Here is a 17,358-nt window from a genome sequence, read left to right on the forward strand (position 1 = left end):
AAGACTTTGCTAATTTAAGATGCAAATGAATATACAATGGTCCCTCCTTATCTGTGTGACTTTTGAAATAAGAGTTTTCTTTCAAATTTGCCTAGTGATAGTAGGAGGAACTACAAATGGTGAAAGATCTGAAGTAGATGCTTCTGTTGCCTTTGAGATTTGGCTTCTGAAGTAAATACCAGCAAGCTAGATAAAGTGAAATCACTGTCATCCGATAAATACTTACCAAATACCCAATATGTTTCAGGCAGTGTTCTGGGTGCTAGATCATGCCAAATATTGTATTTTATTTTGTGTGGTTTGTGTAAGACAGAATACTCAGAAGGAAAAAAAGACTTGGAAATATACTTTTGAGAAATTGATATGTAACAGAATTGAGATTTATGTATACGTGTAATGTGTACACAAACATTTATTTTGTTGTGGGTCCATATTGCTTATATAAGTAAATTTGATTTTCAGAATTTCACACAGCACTGGAAGAAATTGGACATTGACTTATTTTACCAATGTATTAAGACACTGCACATTACCACTTTTGTAGTCCTTAATAGATTGTAATGTCATACGTTGTTTTTAAGGTACTCTTTTCCCATTCTTCTCTAGAACAAAGATCATGTCTTGTTCATCTTTGTAACCACCTTAGTGCCTCATGCATGGTTCCTAATACATCATGACTGTGCAATAAATGTCAGAATGAATACACATGAATGTCTCAAACTATTTCTGTGGACAAATTAGCTCATGAACTGAAAATGGTAAAAAGATGGTTGAGTGAAGAAGAGGAAACATTTGAGGGAAGGAAGAAAATTGACAAGGATAAGAGATGAATGAAACAAGAATGAGGTGGTCAAGAATGCTATCATATATTATATGTCCTGGTAAACTTTTGCTGTTAGAAACCATCCAAGACTTAAAGGGATACAGCCATTTTATCACCCTCATGGATTCTGAAGGTTAAGAATTAGTGCACAGTGGGGATGTCAAGGCTCTTATCTTGGAAAACTTTAATGGCTGAGGGTGACTTGAACCACAAAGAGCTGGAATCATCTGAAGGTCTCTCACTCATGTGTCTGGCTTCTAGGCTGAGATGATTTGAAGGCTGGGCTCAGCAGTAATTCTGCAATAGAACTGTATGTGATTTCTCTACTTGCAGTGAGCTTTTCTCAGTATGGTGGCTGGGTTCGAAGAGGGAGAATAATCGAAGAGCTAGATGTCCAAAAAAATCAAGCAGGAGCTACTTGGGCTTTTATATCCTAGTCTCAGACATTTCTACTGTACTATATTAGTCAAAGGAGTCACAAGCCTACTGCAATTCAGGGGGAGGGGAGGTGACGTAGACCCATAAGAAGAGTGTCAATGAATTTACATGTATTTAAAAAACAGAAACAGCAACACTACATATCATAAGTGGACCAGATAATGACAATGATGAATAGAGCAAAGAACAGGAAAGTTCATTATCAATTTACTTCATCAGAGATGGGACGTATGACAATGTCATTAGATACTTTCCAAACAGTAGTTAGATTATGACATACATCCATGATACTTTTTGAGTGTAGTTTATAATTTTTATTTGTAACAAATCATCTATGAGAATGTTTTCTACAAAATTAGTGTTTTTAGCAGTTTTTTTTTTCCTGTTAGGGATCAGGTATGTAACAGCTGGCATTTCAGTTTTTGAAATTCTTCATTAACTGAGCTCCATAAGCTTTAGAAATAAGGGCAGATACTTGTCTGGTAAATGTGCCTTTATGATCTAGTGTGCTCTGCAGTTCCAGTTATGATGCTGACCTTTGGTAATCTTTCTAATGATTCTTTTATAAAAAGTCTGCAGTTTGAATATACGCACTTTGCCTGACTGCCCACTGTGCTTTGGCACTTTGTTGTTCTGTAGAGAATCTTCTTTCTAACGTGATGTAGACTTGAGAAAGAACTTCAGCTTTCATGAACTTGAACGGGGAAATGGAAAGGACATAGAGGGAAGAGAGGAGTTATAATGAGGACAAATGTTGCATTAGACTGTGGTTTTATTTTGGGGAGCTAGAAATCACATATTCCTTTATGTCTGAGAATAGGTAGTGCAGATTACATTAGCACAAGGCTCTGCTGGCTCACAAGAATCACTGGGACCATTGGAAGGTATTTGTGATGAAGTAGGTAGGGCAGTAATAATGGTCCTTGGGGAAGTTGAGCCCACCCATCTTTTTCTTGTGTTATTTGTCTGCTTTGGTTCTTTTTTCCACCTCCCTCTTTTCTCTTCCTTCTTTTACCCTTTTCTCTTTTTTCTTATCAACTCTGAAGTGTGTGACGACTGGGACATGGAAAACTATGTTATTCCTGTAAATATGTTTTAAACACTTTTTATTGTGGAAAATTTCAAACATAAATAGAAATAGGATGATATAAGGAACCCCTAGTATTTATCACTAAACTTCAATAGTTATCAACTCATGAACAATTTTATTTTGTCTATACTCTTCCATACCCTTCAGAATAGGAAGTAAATCACAGACATTATTTTATCTGTGAATTTTTCAGTATGTATCTTTAAAAGATAAGAAATGTGAAAAATATAATCACCATACCAGCACACACACACACACACACACTCACACACTCACAGCAAATCATAACCAAACACTGTCTTAATATCATTAAGTCCTGATATCATTAAACAAATATTACCCATTAACCTTAATATCATCAATATTGAGTTAGTATTCAAGTTGCCATAATTATCTCATACATTTCAGTTGAGAGGGCTCTTAAGACTAAATATATGTCAGACCCTCCTGAATCTCTTTTATTTTGTGCTTAAATTTTTTTTTTTGTTGTTAAAGAAATTTTTTCATTTGTAAAAAAAAAAAAAAAAAAATTGAATGCACTAATGACTTGGACTCTTCATTCCTATTTTAAAAACATTGAGAAAAGAATATATAGACATGGATGACTGTTTCGGATTAAAAATAATTTAGAATACTGTGGCCAAGGAACAAACATTGGTATTCGGTGATCTTACGTATAATTTCCAAACATTCTTTACTCTGATGCTTTCTCCTAGTAAAAGGCACTAAAAATCCTTGTACCCACTGAGAAATTTGTTTTGTCTTATTTTCGCTTGTTATTGTTTCCCTCTGCAGTAGCAAGAAATAGACAAATATTCCTTTTATACAAGGAATTCCCTCATCAGAGGAGAATTGGTGTCAGAATTTGCCAATCCAGTTACATTTCACAGTAAATAGTAAAAGAGAAAAAACCTGGTATGATTCAGGCTTTATCCTGAAAAATAAAGTGAAAATATGTCTATCTCATATTTTCTCTTGAGTAACTAACTCATAGAAAAAAGTGAATCTAATATTGTCTTGATATCATTTTCTGACAAAAATGTATGATTAAAATTTTGACTTCTTTTACGTGTGAGTTTGTCAGCACAATTTGAAAGAGAGCCTTTTTATTTTTTCAAAAGCATTAGAAAGTTTTACCAGTTTTTGCAATGGTTTTCCTGTTCCATAGAATAAATGTTAACCCACTGTAACAAAGGTACCATGATATGTAATTTCTAAAATAAGATAGAAATATACTTGCCTCTCACAAAGTAAGTGAACTAGTCTAGCCTCTGTTCCATGAAGTCATTCCAGGATCAGGTTCCATCTTGTTTCTTCCCCACCTTCGGAGTAATGCTGGGATGCATAAGGGAAGTTGAGTCTGCCAGTGGGAGGCTGGAAAATGCCCTAAATCCAGGGAAGTAGCTTGTCTTTCAGTTGAAAATGGCCTGGAAGGGGTACATATAACTTCTACCCCACATCCTTTTGACCTTAACTTAGTCAGATGGCCACATTTTACTGCAAAGAAGGCTGGGAAATATAAATCTATAAATGAATATATTCCAGCCTATGTGCAGAAAGAAGGGGAGAATGAATTGGTGTGTGGGGGTGTGCGTGGGGGGCGTGGGTGGGGAGAGGTAAGAAGCAGTCTGCCACAGTGTATCTTAATATTTTAATTATAAAAATTAGTCTGATTTTGACTCCCCTATTGTGTTATTATTATTGTGTTTAACTAGCTAACTTTAAGATCCTTATTTCCCAGTGTCATTGAGTGTGGTTGGAGTGGTTCTCCAACAGCACTTCTTGAAGTGCCTCATCTTTGGAAGATTTGATATTTGATTTGCAATTGTATTGTTGACTGTTGCCTTTCTCATTCACTGAGAGATGATGACAGCAAAGAAGCAAAACCTAGTAATGTGGAAAGGATACTTGACTGGGACCAAAGTGGTCAGTTGATTAATGGATATTTTAATATTATGAAAATTTTTGCTTCTCTCTAGAACCACTTAAATATGAATCTTCTGTATAATAAATAAGTTTGTTAGATTCTTGGAGGTATTGCACATAGTATCTTTTCTAAAGCTTCTTTCTGCATCCATTGCTCTTTTTATCTCCTTCTTTCTTATGAGAGGGGAGGCCCTCATTCCTGATTATAGCCAAAGACACACAGGGAAGACATGCAGTGTGAGACCCAAACCTGTCTTAAAGGAGTTAAATCAGTGCATATATCTGCATATGGACAATAAGAAACAACTATTCCTAGGGCAGCACCTCTCAGTCTGTTTCTAGGTTCACGTGTCCCCTAATCCAATGTTATAATCACCTACCCTATGATAGTGGACTGGGGTGGGGAATATAGTATTAGGAGAGATGAGAAATCAGTCAGCCTTTCAACTTTTGCCTTTTATCCCAAGAGGACTTCTCTTATACTCTCTTTAGATGCTCTTGGTAATGAAAGATAAGGGTTTTACTAGAGATCTCTTGGTGCTTGGATTCCTCACCGTGTCTACCTTCAACAGGTTAGCAGATGAATACTTAAAATGTTATAGCCTGCTGCATATCAACTGGCTGAAAGGAGAAATTTAAGAAAGGAGACTTTAAGAAAATACAGGTTATCACATGTGCCTTTGTTTAATAGCTCAGGAAGACAGAGGTGTACAGTGTTACTTCCTTCTGAGCACAAAAACATTGCCTAATCCTGGAATAGCTCCAATTCATGATGTTAAATGGGGAACCTAGAATGTACTCTATTTTGATTGAAGTCATCCTAGTATTTTTTTCCTTTGTTGTATTTCTGCTATTTAATCCCCTTTTACAAAAGAAAATTGGGGCTTTAAGCTTAGAGTATATGTTATAGAAGAGAATGTGGTAAGATTTATTCTTATATAATAACTACTCATTTTGGTACTTTTGAATTGATACTGTTGATAGGCACCACAGCATTTGATTTCTCAGATTAAGGTCAGTTTGATGTTTATTTGCACAAATTTCCTAAAATTGCAAACAAATAGTAACTTTGTCACAAACTTGTGATGAGATTGCAAATGGTAACTTTGTCATAAACCTGTGATGAGATGTGAAATAAGGTCACCTGTTCTGATGTAGAAGTTTGTGAACTGAGGGCTTTAACTAAGTTTTAATAATATTAGAACATCACCAAGTATTAGATTGAATTACATAATATTACTAATTCTATAGATAAATTATTGCTGGATATTGGCAAAATGTGGCACATAATATATGACTTAACCTAATGAGATGAGAATTTCAACAACCTCTAATCACTCTTTGCTTGCTCTTATAAATAGTCCATCCTTTCCCAACTCTGTTATCAGGGCCCTTTTTTTCTTATTTACTATAGTCCATTCCATAATATCATTTGGTAACTCACAGTCACTTTTATTTTCTTTTGTCTCTGATTTCCTTTCCCATTTAGCACCTCTGTTCCCTTGACTTAAAATAGTATGAAAAGTCATATTGACTAGGATAGGCTGTTCTAGTCACCAGGTTTTTTTTTTAATTATTATTTTCTCTCCTCTCTTTTTCTTTTTTCTTTTCTTTTTTTTTTTTTTTTGAGACAGAGTCTCACTCCAACACCCAGGCTGAAGTGCAGTGGTGTGATCTCAGCTCACTGCAACCTCTGCCTCCCAGGTTCAAGCTGTTCTCATGCCTTAGCCTCCCGAGTAGCTGGGACTGCAGGTGCATGCCACCACGCCTGTATTTTCAGTAGAGACAGGGTTTCACCATGTTGGCCAGGCTGGTCTCAAACTCCTGGCCTCCAGTGATCTGCCCACCTCAGCCTCCCAAGTGCTGGGATTACAGGTGTGTCACCGCACCTGGCCTATTTTCTTTTTTAACTGACAAATAATAATTGTACATATTTGTGGGGTACATAGTGATGTTTTGATACATACAATGCATAGCGATCAGATCAGGGCCATTGGCATATCCATAAAAAATTATTTGTTTTCAGGCAGAATCTCTCATGATGAAAAAGGTTTTAAGATCTATTGGCTAAAATTGCTGGACTGTGAAACTGAGTATTAGTCAGATATTCAGATTTGCAACGCTGGATAGACAGTATAACTTTGGTGGTTTGGGTTTCTCACTGGTGATACAGTGACAGTTTCCGTTGTCTACCTCAGAGTATTAGTGTTCAAAGACAATGTGTTAAAATGTTCAGACTTTCAGCAGTTAGCCCCTAAGGCAAAGGGAATAGTACTCTTGTGTTCAACTCCAATGAGACAGAGAAAAGGGGCTTATGTTGCAGTCGAGTTTTATTTTAAAAAGATGTTTGTAATCCTTAGTAACGGCTAGGAGAGAAAGCTGGAATCCTGAGTTTTGTTTCATCTTCATTTTAACATTTAGAACATCAAACCTATTATTTTCTTGCTCGGAGAGGACGTCTCCCTTCAGTTTTCGGATTGAGAGTTTGGTGTGGTTCTTAGTGATGCCCTGAAAGTCATAGGCTATCTCTGTTGAAATCTGGAGATTGAATCCAATTGCACTTAGCAATCTCCTAAACTAGGAGGCTGGAAGTGGTACCTCATTAAACTTTTTCCTTCCGTTCCACCTTCCTTTTCACTAGAGAAGTTGTATAGTGTAGTGAATAGTGTAGGTCCTGCAATTCTATTGCCTAAATTAAAGCCTGGCTTTTATTCTTACATTGTGGTGTGTAAAATGTAGACAGTACTAGTACATACTTCAGAAGGTTGTTGAGAGAATGAAGTGATTCAATACATTGAAAGTGCTTAGTGGTTGTAACACAGTGCCAAGTAGTAAAAGTTTAATAATGAATATGATAATGATTTTTATTATTTTTCTGTGTGAATAGTAATTCTATAGGGATACTCTCTGATTCTCCTATAGTCTGCTTATTCCTCCTGATTTCACTGATCTTATCAAAGGTTGTTAGATTGACTTCCCAGGACAATGATGTATACTTTTAGGAAAATCTACCCTCAGCTTCCTCCCCCATTTTGGTCGAGATTTCACAGCATTTAGCAGGTATTTCATAGTTTGTAGTTTGGGATTAAAGGCTGTCTTTTTATTTCGTTGAAGATGGGATTCTCTTCCTCTGGTTTTTATGTTTTTTTATTTAGGGCAGAAGAGTAGAACATATACCTTTCCACTGCTATTCTCCAATGATATTCTGATTCTCAGAGGGAATCATTTTCAGTTTTTCAAGCTTTTTCATCTCACTGTATCTTATTAAACAAAATTATGGAAGGCCATTGTTTTGGACTGAGCTCCTGTACTAAGCCCCAACAAACCAGACCAAATAGAAATGGAGTCACTCATGCTAAATGCTGCATAATCAACCTGAAGCTTTAAGGGAGCAGGTAGATCCCCAAATAGACCATTTTTTCCCTTGAAAACAGGAGATTACAGTCTACGTGAATCAGTGTAATAAGGAAGTCCCCTCTGTTTTAATCTTTACCAAAAAAAAGTAACCTGAAGTAACTTTATGTTACTAATCAGCTTTTTCCCCCCTATTGTTCTGTTTCCTTGTTCCCACCTTATAAAATCCATAGTTCTGCCCTGGTCTGTTTTACAGAATAGAGGCTAACCTGACTCATGAATTGTGAGTAAAAGTCACTTTTACTAAATTTGTCGTAATTTTGTCTCTTGACAGTCTCTAAGTAACATGCTTTACATTGCTACTTCTTGTGTTTTAAATTGTAGATACTATTTATTGGTTTTCTCCTCCTCCTCCTCTACCTTTTCCTCCTTCTCCTCCTACTACCATGGAGGAAATAGCTCCCTTTCATAATGTACTCCCGCACCCACACGGGAACATACTTCCTGCTCTCACACCCAATATATTTATATTAGTAGTAAGATTATCACTATTGTTTACCTGATTATGACGGTGTAGATGTTATTTGTAGCAGAACTCTGTAGCATACCTGTGATTATTTTTCCTTTTCTAAACAATTTTTTGTTTTCCCTTGGAATTATTTTATTTTTTAAAGTTGGCTAAATTTTACTAACTTATTATAAATCTTCTCCCCATGCATTCAGTTTCGTCTCCTAGAAGAATTATTTGGAAGAACCTCCTTACTTGATCTAGTTTGGACTAGTTGTACTCTCGACCAGCTGCTCAGTGTCATTCATTTTGGTATTTCCCTTCAGCATCTATTGGGGGAGGGGGTCCCTTTACCTCTTTCTTGTGTTGGAATGTTTGTTTCCTAAATTCTTGTGGTTTTTGCTGTTTTGGCTTCCTGCTTTGTTTTGGTATTTTGGCTACATCCCCAACTAGCTTTTTGAGAAAGGTGAACAAGAGATAAAATTGTTAAAGCCTTGTGCATATTTGAAAAATGTCTTTATTCTCCTGTCACTTCATTGGCACTTTGGCTGATTATAGAATTTCTGGTTAGAAATCACTTTCTTTCTGAGTTTTTCTTCATTGTCTTCTACTCTCTAGCATTACCCTTGATGATTACCATTCTGAATTTTGATCCTTTTTATGAAATTTACATTTAAGCTTGCTGAATATTTTGCTTATCCCCATAGTTGTGAAATTTTACAAGAAGTGCCTTAATTTGGTTATATTTCAATCTGAAAATAACCTTCAGTTTGAAATTTTCCTAAAAATTTTCTTTGATTGTTTTCTTACTCTTGTTTGCTTTCTCTTTCTGGAACTTCTGGTTTTTAGATGCTGAACTTTCTGGGTGAGTTCTGTAATTTCATTATGTTTTCTGTTTCTTAATTTTTTAATTTTATTTATTTATTTATTTTCTGGGGAGAGTTCCTCAATTTTATGTTCTAACTTTTCCATTGAGTTTTTAATTTCTGCTGTTTTATTTTTGATTTCTAATAGCTCCTCTTTTTTTTTTTTTTTTTGGCCCTCGATTTCTTATTTTGGCCACATCTTGACCTTGTTTCATGCATGTATATTCCCCTTAATTCTTTGATTTTATTGAGTTTTTTTTTTTTTTAACATTTTCTTTTTTTCTGCACAACTTTTGTTTCTTCCAACTTGCTTTTTTTGCATTTGTTCTTTGACCTTGGATTCCTATTATAATCTTTCCTCAATTGTCTGGTGATCCTTGGCTTCCTCTCATTTATCAGAGTGGGACTTTAAAAAGTCAGTTGAGCTGGGCGTGGTCATGTGGACCTGTAGTTTCAGCTACTTGGGGAGGCTGAGGCAGGGAGTTCACTTGTGCCCAGGAATTTGAGTCCAGCCTGGGTAACATAACCAGACCTCTTCTTGTTAAAAAAAAAAAAAAGAAAAAAGTGTCAATTGGAAGCTTCATGCATGGTAGTGGGGCCTTGCTAACTGTGGGCTTAACTATAGGGTAGTCTGGCTGTGCCATTTTTAGGGGGACACTTCTATGTCTGTGTCTTCAAGATTTTTCCCTTAGTCCAGTCCTGATATCCTGGAGCCAGATGGAAGAAGACTGCTGAGTAGCGTCATCATTGTTATGTACACTTGTACAGTTTCACTTAAGCTCCTCCTTTTCAGTGTGATAATCCCAGCCACAACTGTACTTAGTCTCTCCCAGGATAGAGACCCTATGTTTTATAGTCTTCAGAAATAAACCTCTAGTTTTCTCCCAGGGTTGAGGAGGGTTAGTCACCTAGATCTATATGGCATGGAAGTGGAGAGGTTCGGGGACTGTGTTTCTTTCTTTTTTTTTTTTAATTATACTTTAAGTTCTAGGGTACATGTGCACAACATGCAGGTTTGTTACATATGTATACATGTGCCATGTTGGTGTGCTGCACCCATTAACTCATCATTTACATTAGGTATATCTCCTAATGCTATCCATCCCTCCCCCCTCCCCCTACCCGACAGGCTGTGGTGTGTCATGTTCCCCTTCCTGTGTCCAAGTGTTCTCATTGTTCAGTTCCCACCTATGAGTGAGAACATGTGGTGTTCTTGCGATAGTTTGCTGAGAATGATGGTTTCCAAGAATAATGGTTTCCAGCTTCATCCATGTCCCTACAAAGGACACGAACTCATCCTTTTTTATGGCTGCATAGTATTCCATGGTGTGTATGTGCCACATTTTCTTAATCCAGTCTATCATTGATGGACATTTGGGTTGGTTCCAAGTCTTTGCTATTGTAAATAGTGCCGCATTAAACATACATGTGCATGTGTCTTTATAGCAGCATGATTTATAATCCTTTGGATATACACCCAGTAATGGGATGGCTGGCTCAAATGGTATTTCTAGTTCTAGATCCTTGAGGAATCGCCACATGGTCTTCCACTATGGTTAAACTAGTTTACAGTTCCATCAACAGTGTAAAACTCTTCCTGTTTCTTCACATCCTCTCCAGCACCTGTTGTTTCCTGGCTTTTTAATGATTGCCATTCTAACTGGTGTGAGATGGTATCTCATTGTGGTTTTGATTTGCATTTCTCTGATGGTGAGTGATGATGAGTGTTTTTTCATGTGTCTGTTGGCTGCATAAATGTCTTCTTTTGCGAAGTGTCTGTTCATATCCTTTGCCCACTTTTTGATGGGTTGTTTNATGGTATTTCTAGTTCTAGATCCTTGAGGAATCGCCACATGGTCTTCCACTATGGTTAAACTAGTTTACAGTTCCATCAACAGTGTAAAACTCTTCCTGTTTCTTCACATCCTCTCCAGCACCTGTTGTTTCCTGGCTTTTAATGATTGCCATTCTAACTGGTGTGAGATGGTATCTCATTGTGGTTTTGATTTGCATTTCTCTGATGGTGAGTGATGATGAGTGTTTTTTCATGTGTCTGTTGGCTGCATAAATGTCTTCTTTTGCGAAGTGTCTGTTCATATCCTTTGCCCACTTTTTGATGGGTTGTTTGTTTTTTCTGGTAAATTTGTTTGAGTTCTTTGTAGGTTCTGGATATTAGCCCTTTGTCAGATGAGTAGATTGCAAAATTTTCTCCCATTCTGTAGGTTGCCTGTTCACTCTGATGGTAGTTTCTTTTGCTGTGCAGAAGCTCTTTAGTTTAATTAGTTCCCATTTGTCAATTTTGGCTTTTGGTGCCAGGGGATTCTGTTTCTTAAACTGATTTGCCAAAAATTCTTTTGCTTTAATCCCTTCTTCATCACCACTTCTAGAAATACCATATTCTGGTGATTCTTGAGCTATTTGGAGGTTTTGCAGAAGAAATTGAGTTGTTTCCAGGCTTCACCTCAGCGGGGCCTGCCACATACTTATTTGTTTTCCAGTTTCCAAAATTCTATTGTTTTTTCCTTTTTTTGTTTTCTATTTCCTTGAGAGTCAGTTCCTTAACAACAACAACAGAACTGTTTTTAATGGAATTTCAGGAAGGAGCCAATGCAAAGTGTGCATTCAGCACTCCATCTTTGGCTGGAAGTCTACATGAGGAGACTTTTCCTTCATTTGTGTCTCTCTGAACTTTAGTAGTTTTCTTGGCCAGGACTTCCCATTGGCCAATGAATTATAACAACAGTGGTGGACTTTAATTGTATGGGATAGAAGGGTAGGGAGAGCCCGTAAGTAGGAACTAGGAGACTTTTTTCTAGTCTTGGCTTGTGTGACCTTGAGTAAGCCATTTAACTTTTCCGAACTTCAGTTTCTTGAGGGAGATAGATTAGGTGGTGAACTAAGATTCCTTTCAACTTAAATGGTATGATTCTGTATAAGACAAGTAATCGCACATATAAGTCAGATAAGGTGATTTTTTTTTTTTAGACAGACTCTTGCCCTTTTGCTCAGACTGGAGTACGATGGTGTGATCTTGGCTCACTGCAACTTCCGCCTCCCCAGTTTAAACGATTCTCCTGCCTCAGCCTCCCAAGTAGCTGGGACTACAGGCACCTGCCACCTCACCCAGCTAATTTTTATATTTTTAATAGAGATGGGGTTTTACCATTTTCACCAGGCTGGTCTTGAACCCCTGACCTCAAGTGATCCTCCTGCCTTGGCCTCCCAAAGTGCTGGGATTACAGGCATGAGCCACCACACATGAACAGATAAGGTGATTTTTTCCCCAGGACATTCATCATGAATGTTTTTTCTGCCCCTGATGTTGAGACCTTTTGCTTCTAGAACTGCCTATGAGTCCCGCCCCATTTATCCTTGTGGGCCTTCCAAAAGTCTGCCTTCCATTTGTTAACAATGGTATTGCTCACTGTATTGGGAACTACATGTTTGCACATGGCCCGTTTATGAAAGCATTGCTTGCTTTTCCCTGGTATCCATTCTTATAAGTTGTCATTTTCACCCTTGAAAATGTGTTGCACAAAGATGAAAAGATAATTTCCAAAGAAATGGTACTTGCATTCTGACAGTTTCTTAGGAAAGAAGGATGGAGCGCCAAAATTTTAATATGGAATAAGGAAGACCAACTTAGATGCAAAAGGGGCAAGAGCTTTTCTGTGACTCCTTAGCTTAAGGTGGCTATTGGGTTAATTAGTTCTGTGATTTAGCTGCTACTGAGAGGCTACTGTAGACACTGGGAGTGGGATTAAGAGGTTCAAGAGCCCAGTGTCTTCCTTTAAGATAGTGGCTCTCAATTCTATCTGTACATGAAATCATGATGCCCAGGGCTCCTCCCCAGACCAACCGAATAAAAACATCTGGAAGTGGAGCCTAGACATCTGTATTAAAATGAAATTCCCTAGGTGATTCTAATATACACTTAAGGTTGAGAACCATTCCTTAACAGCTAAGTGAGAATTAAAAATATGTACATTAATTGCTGTAGATGTAGCAGAATATGATTAGCTCTATGATGAGTGACAGAAATTATGGCCCAGGAGTGGGAAGATTTTTAATTAATAGGAGTCATTAGGAGAGACAACATCAAGGAGGGGAATTTTGAGCTGGTATAGTCTTCATAGGTGGAAAGTAGAGAGTCCACTAGGCCAGGGAGTGAATGCTGTGAGGGGAATCTCTGGAGATTTGGAAGACTATTTTGATTGGAATATGGTGGAAGTAAAGATGGGCCGGTAGGCTGCAGCCAGAATGTGGACAGTCTCTAGTGTCAGACCAAGGAATTTTAGCTTTACTCTGCAGGTCGCGGGGAGGCACTGAGGATTTCTGATGAGTGAAATGACAGTGCTGAATTTCTGAAGATTGATCCAATGGGAGTGATGGATAGGTAGTTTGAATAAAAGGAGGCAAGAACTTGAGGAAATGAAGACCAATTGGAAAGCTACTCTCATGGTCCAATTATGGGATTGTAATGCTCTGAGCGAGGAAAATAACCGTGCAATTAAAAATGATGATAAACATTTGTGTAGTGTTTTCATAGTCAGTTCTTGCCCATATCTCATTTAAACTTCACACTGACCTTGTGGTCTTTCCTTACATACTTTATAAATGAAGGAACTGATGTTCAGAGTGAAGCTGTTATAAAGGAACATTACAGAAAATGGAGGGGCCTGATTGGATGATGACCAATCAGTAATAGGAAATTAAAGGGTGCATTGGAGGTGTTGAATTGGGTATGAAGATGGTGGAATTCCTCAGTGGCTAACCCTGTCCAGTTACCGGCCGTGCTGTCAGCCACTTAATGCTGTTCATGTGACTCTTCTTGCCTCTGTCCTTTAGTATGCAGTTATTTATTTATTTATTTATTTATTTATTTATTATTATTATTTTTTGAGACAGAGTTTTGCTCTTGTTGCCCAGGCTGGAGTGCAAGGTGGTGAGATCTCGGCTCGCTGAAACCTCCATCTCCCAGGTTCAAGCGATTCTCCTGCCTCAGCCTACCAAGTAGCTGGGATTGCAGGCGCCTGCCACCATGCCCAGCTAATTTTTTGTATTTTTAGTAGAGATGGGATTTCACCATGTTGGCCAGGCTGGTCTTGAACTCGTGACCTCAGGTGATTCACCCACCTCGGCCTCCCAAAGTGCTGGGATTACAGGCGTAAGCCACCGCTCTCAGCCTATTTATTATTTTTTTTGAGACAAAGTCTTGCTCTGTCACCTAGGTTGGAGTGCAGTGGTGCTGTCTGGCTCACTCCAGGCTCCGCCTCCCGAGTTCAAGTGATTCTCTTGCCTCAGCCTCCTGAGTAGCTGGGATTACAGGCATGCACCACCACGCCCAGCTAATTTTTGTCATTTTAGTAAAGACGAGGTTTTGCCATGTTGGCCAGGCTGCTCTTGAACTCCTCACCTCAAGTAATCTACCCAAAGTGCTGGGGTAACAGGCGTGAACTACTGTGCCCAGCCACAGTTACTTCTTTAAAGGCACGGTGGAGGCAAGTGAAGGAGCGGCTGTTGTTAGTTCAACTTGTCTCAAATATTAATCTTCAGGCCTTTTTTTTGAATATCTTTGGGTTTTCAGATAGTTAAATAGTGTTGAATTTTAAAAGGCTTAGTCTAGGTATGGATAGCCTGGAGTTAGAGGGCTGAGACTTTCTTATCCAGGTGGACTCTGCAGGTTAAGTATGACTGGTGGGTTTCCATTTCTCCTGTGGTGGAGACGGGAGCCATTGGGAAGATAACTCTGGAGCATGGTAGTGTAGACACCAGAGAACATCCTTGTGGCACTGGTAACTAGGATGCTTCATTGAGATTACATCCTTATCAGAGCTGGAGTATGAATCATATCCACCACTATGCTAATTCATTTTGTTCATGAGTCTGCTGTGTCTGTAAGGTTGTCTGTTTTGTGAACCAAGATCCTGAAGCAATTCAAATGCCAGTGTAAATCAGCCACGCAGTGGACGAAATGTGCTTTTCCATCTGAGATATTTGTTCCCTGCAATCAAACAGTAGGAGTGCCCCAGAAAGCTAAGGGTAGTAGTAGGTAAAAAGGAATGAATCATCATCATGAAGAACCTTGATTAGATTTTTCCCATGAAATGATGAGACGTGGAGGAGCAGGATGGAGACTGGAAAAGGAGAGGAGGTTGAATTTTTGTGCCCCAGGCATTCTCAGTTCGGGCACAGAGATCAACACTCATCTGCTCCAGCAGGGGTGAGGGTGAAGCCAATTTTGGTAATTTGAAATGGCAACATCCATAGAAAATTAAACTGTCACATTTTAACTGTTTCTTTTTTCACTGTAGAATACTGGGATCTTCAGTGGCAGGAGAAGGAGTAATCAGAAGACGGAGATGAATTTTAACACTATTTTGGAGGAGATTCTTATTAAAAGATCACAGCAGAAAAAGAAGACATCGCCCTTAAACTACAAAGAGAGACTTTTTGTACTTACAAAGTCCATGCTAACCTACTATGAGGGTCGAGCAGAGGTAGGAGACAATCACGATTTACTTTGCTGCTTTCTGTGTGGATAACGATTTTATAATATTGCCTCCCTCTCCAATCTTATTGAAAATGCTTTGGGTTAATGAAGTAATGATTTATTATCATTTGGATTTGAAAGATGAAGTTTAGAATATAGATATAAATTAACAAATCTGTTAATTATAGGTTTATTATAATTAACCTACTGAATTAATCTATTAGATTACATTACTTTTAGATCCTCATGGAATTTGTAAGGTGTATTGTACATATGGCTCTCTCCTGTAAACAGCCTATTATGTATCAAAGTCTTCTTTAGCAAATATAAATTGTATCCATGTCCATTGCCTTATATGAATATTTCTTCATTATTAAGTAGAAGTTACTTAAAACTGGTTAGTGATTTGGTGGACTCAACACATTATCGAAGTTGACCTGAAGCAGAGTTTTTAAACATTCATTGTTTTTGTGATAAGTAGCTACTACAAAGTTCCCTTGATGGCAACAGGGAGAAAGCAGCTCACTAAAAAACCTGGCCAGTGAGCACATGGCACAGGCGAATGTATGGTTAGCACACTCCTGGCTTGTGGGTGGCTTAGCTTCTCCTTCCACCGCTAGATGAGGACTTGAATGTGCGGTCACCTCTGGTTCTTTTGCTCCTGACATGTTGGGTGTGGCATTTGCTAGTACTGCCACGTACTGCCATCTCTGCTAGAAATATCCTTGGGTTCCAGGGAATGACCAGGGGCTGAGTTGCCCATGGTTAACCGTATGCTGTTATGCAGTTGGTTTCAGTGGACTGTTGGTGATCCTGGTTTAGTTTTATTTTCTTTTTTTTGTTTGTTTGTTTTTGTTTTTGTTTTTTGAGACAGTGTCTTGCTTTGTTGCCAGGCTAGAGTACAGTGATATGATCTCAGCTCACAGTAACCTCCGTCTCCGGTTCAAGCAATTCTTCTGTCTCAGCCTCCCAAGTAGCTGGGATTTACAGGCACACGCTACCACACTTGGCTAATTTTTGTGTTTTTAGTAGAGATGGGGTTTCACCATATTGGCCAGGCTGGTCTTGAACTCCTGACCTCAAGTGATCCACCCACCTGGGCCTCCCAAACTGCTGGGATTACAGGCATGAGCCACTGCACCCGGCCCTGGTTTAGTTTTAATTCTGTTTTTTTTTTTTTTTTTTCTAGAGTATTTTCCTCAGAAGTTGATTTAGTTGTATTTTTTTTCTCCCACTAATTTCTCTGTGGTTTGGTTTCCCCCATTTTAGATGGAATGGCATTGTGTCTCATGATGGTCCTCAACTCTTAATTTCTGCTGTGGCTTGTCATTGTGACCTGTGGTATTCTGCAGGTTCATGTAATTTAGGACCATACTCCTTTATCCTTAAGTCCCTCAAATGCTGAAAACCAAAACCTCAAAACTCTTAGTTACAAAACCTGTGTGTGTGTATATGTATGTGTATATGTGTGCAGAAATATTAATGTATTTGATTATGTGGAGCTGCCCTAGTCCCTGCTGGGACTATTATGTAATATATGGTATATGTGCTATATTTGCTTTGTTAAATCTAAAAAATTAAAAAATCCAAAAGTGTTTTGGACAAGGACTGTTACCAGAAATGTGAATTATTTTGAAACCTAAAACAGATTTTAAGGGAAACATTTACACATTTTTGCTATATGGTAATAATTTGTTATAATTTGATTTTAATATGTAGTTGACTCTTGAACAATGCAGGTTAGGGACACCAACCCTCGTGCAGTCAAAAATCTGCATATAGCTTTTGACTGCCCCCAAACTTAACTACTAATAGCCTACTGTTGACTGGAAGTCTTACTGAGGACATGAACAGATCAAT

General features: G+C 38.2%; 1 protein-coding gene across 1 annotated transcript in view; it reads left to right on the forward strand.

The window, feature by feature from the left end:
• The window catches only part of TEC (tec protein tyrosine kinase), a 114,311-nt gene that overhangs the window by 2,601 nt on the left and 94,352 nt on the right, over nt 1–17,358 (forward strand). The window contains 1 exon segment of the mRNA XM_017860643.1: nt 15,320–15,505. Within this exon segment, the coding sequence (XP_017716132.1) occupies nt 15,320–15,505 (186 nt within the window).

The sequence above is a fragment of the Rhinopithecus bieti genome, unplaced genomic scaffold (genome assembly GCF_001698545.2).
Source record: "Rhinopithecus bieti isolate Rb0 unplaced genomic scaffold, ASM169854v2 scaffold_56550, whole genome shotgun sequence".
Taxonomy (NCBI): Eukaryota; Metazoa; Chordata; class Mammalia; order Primates; family Cercopithecidae; genus Rhinopithecus; species Rhinopithecus bieti.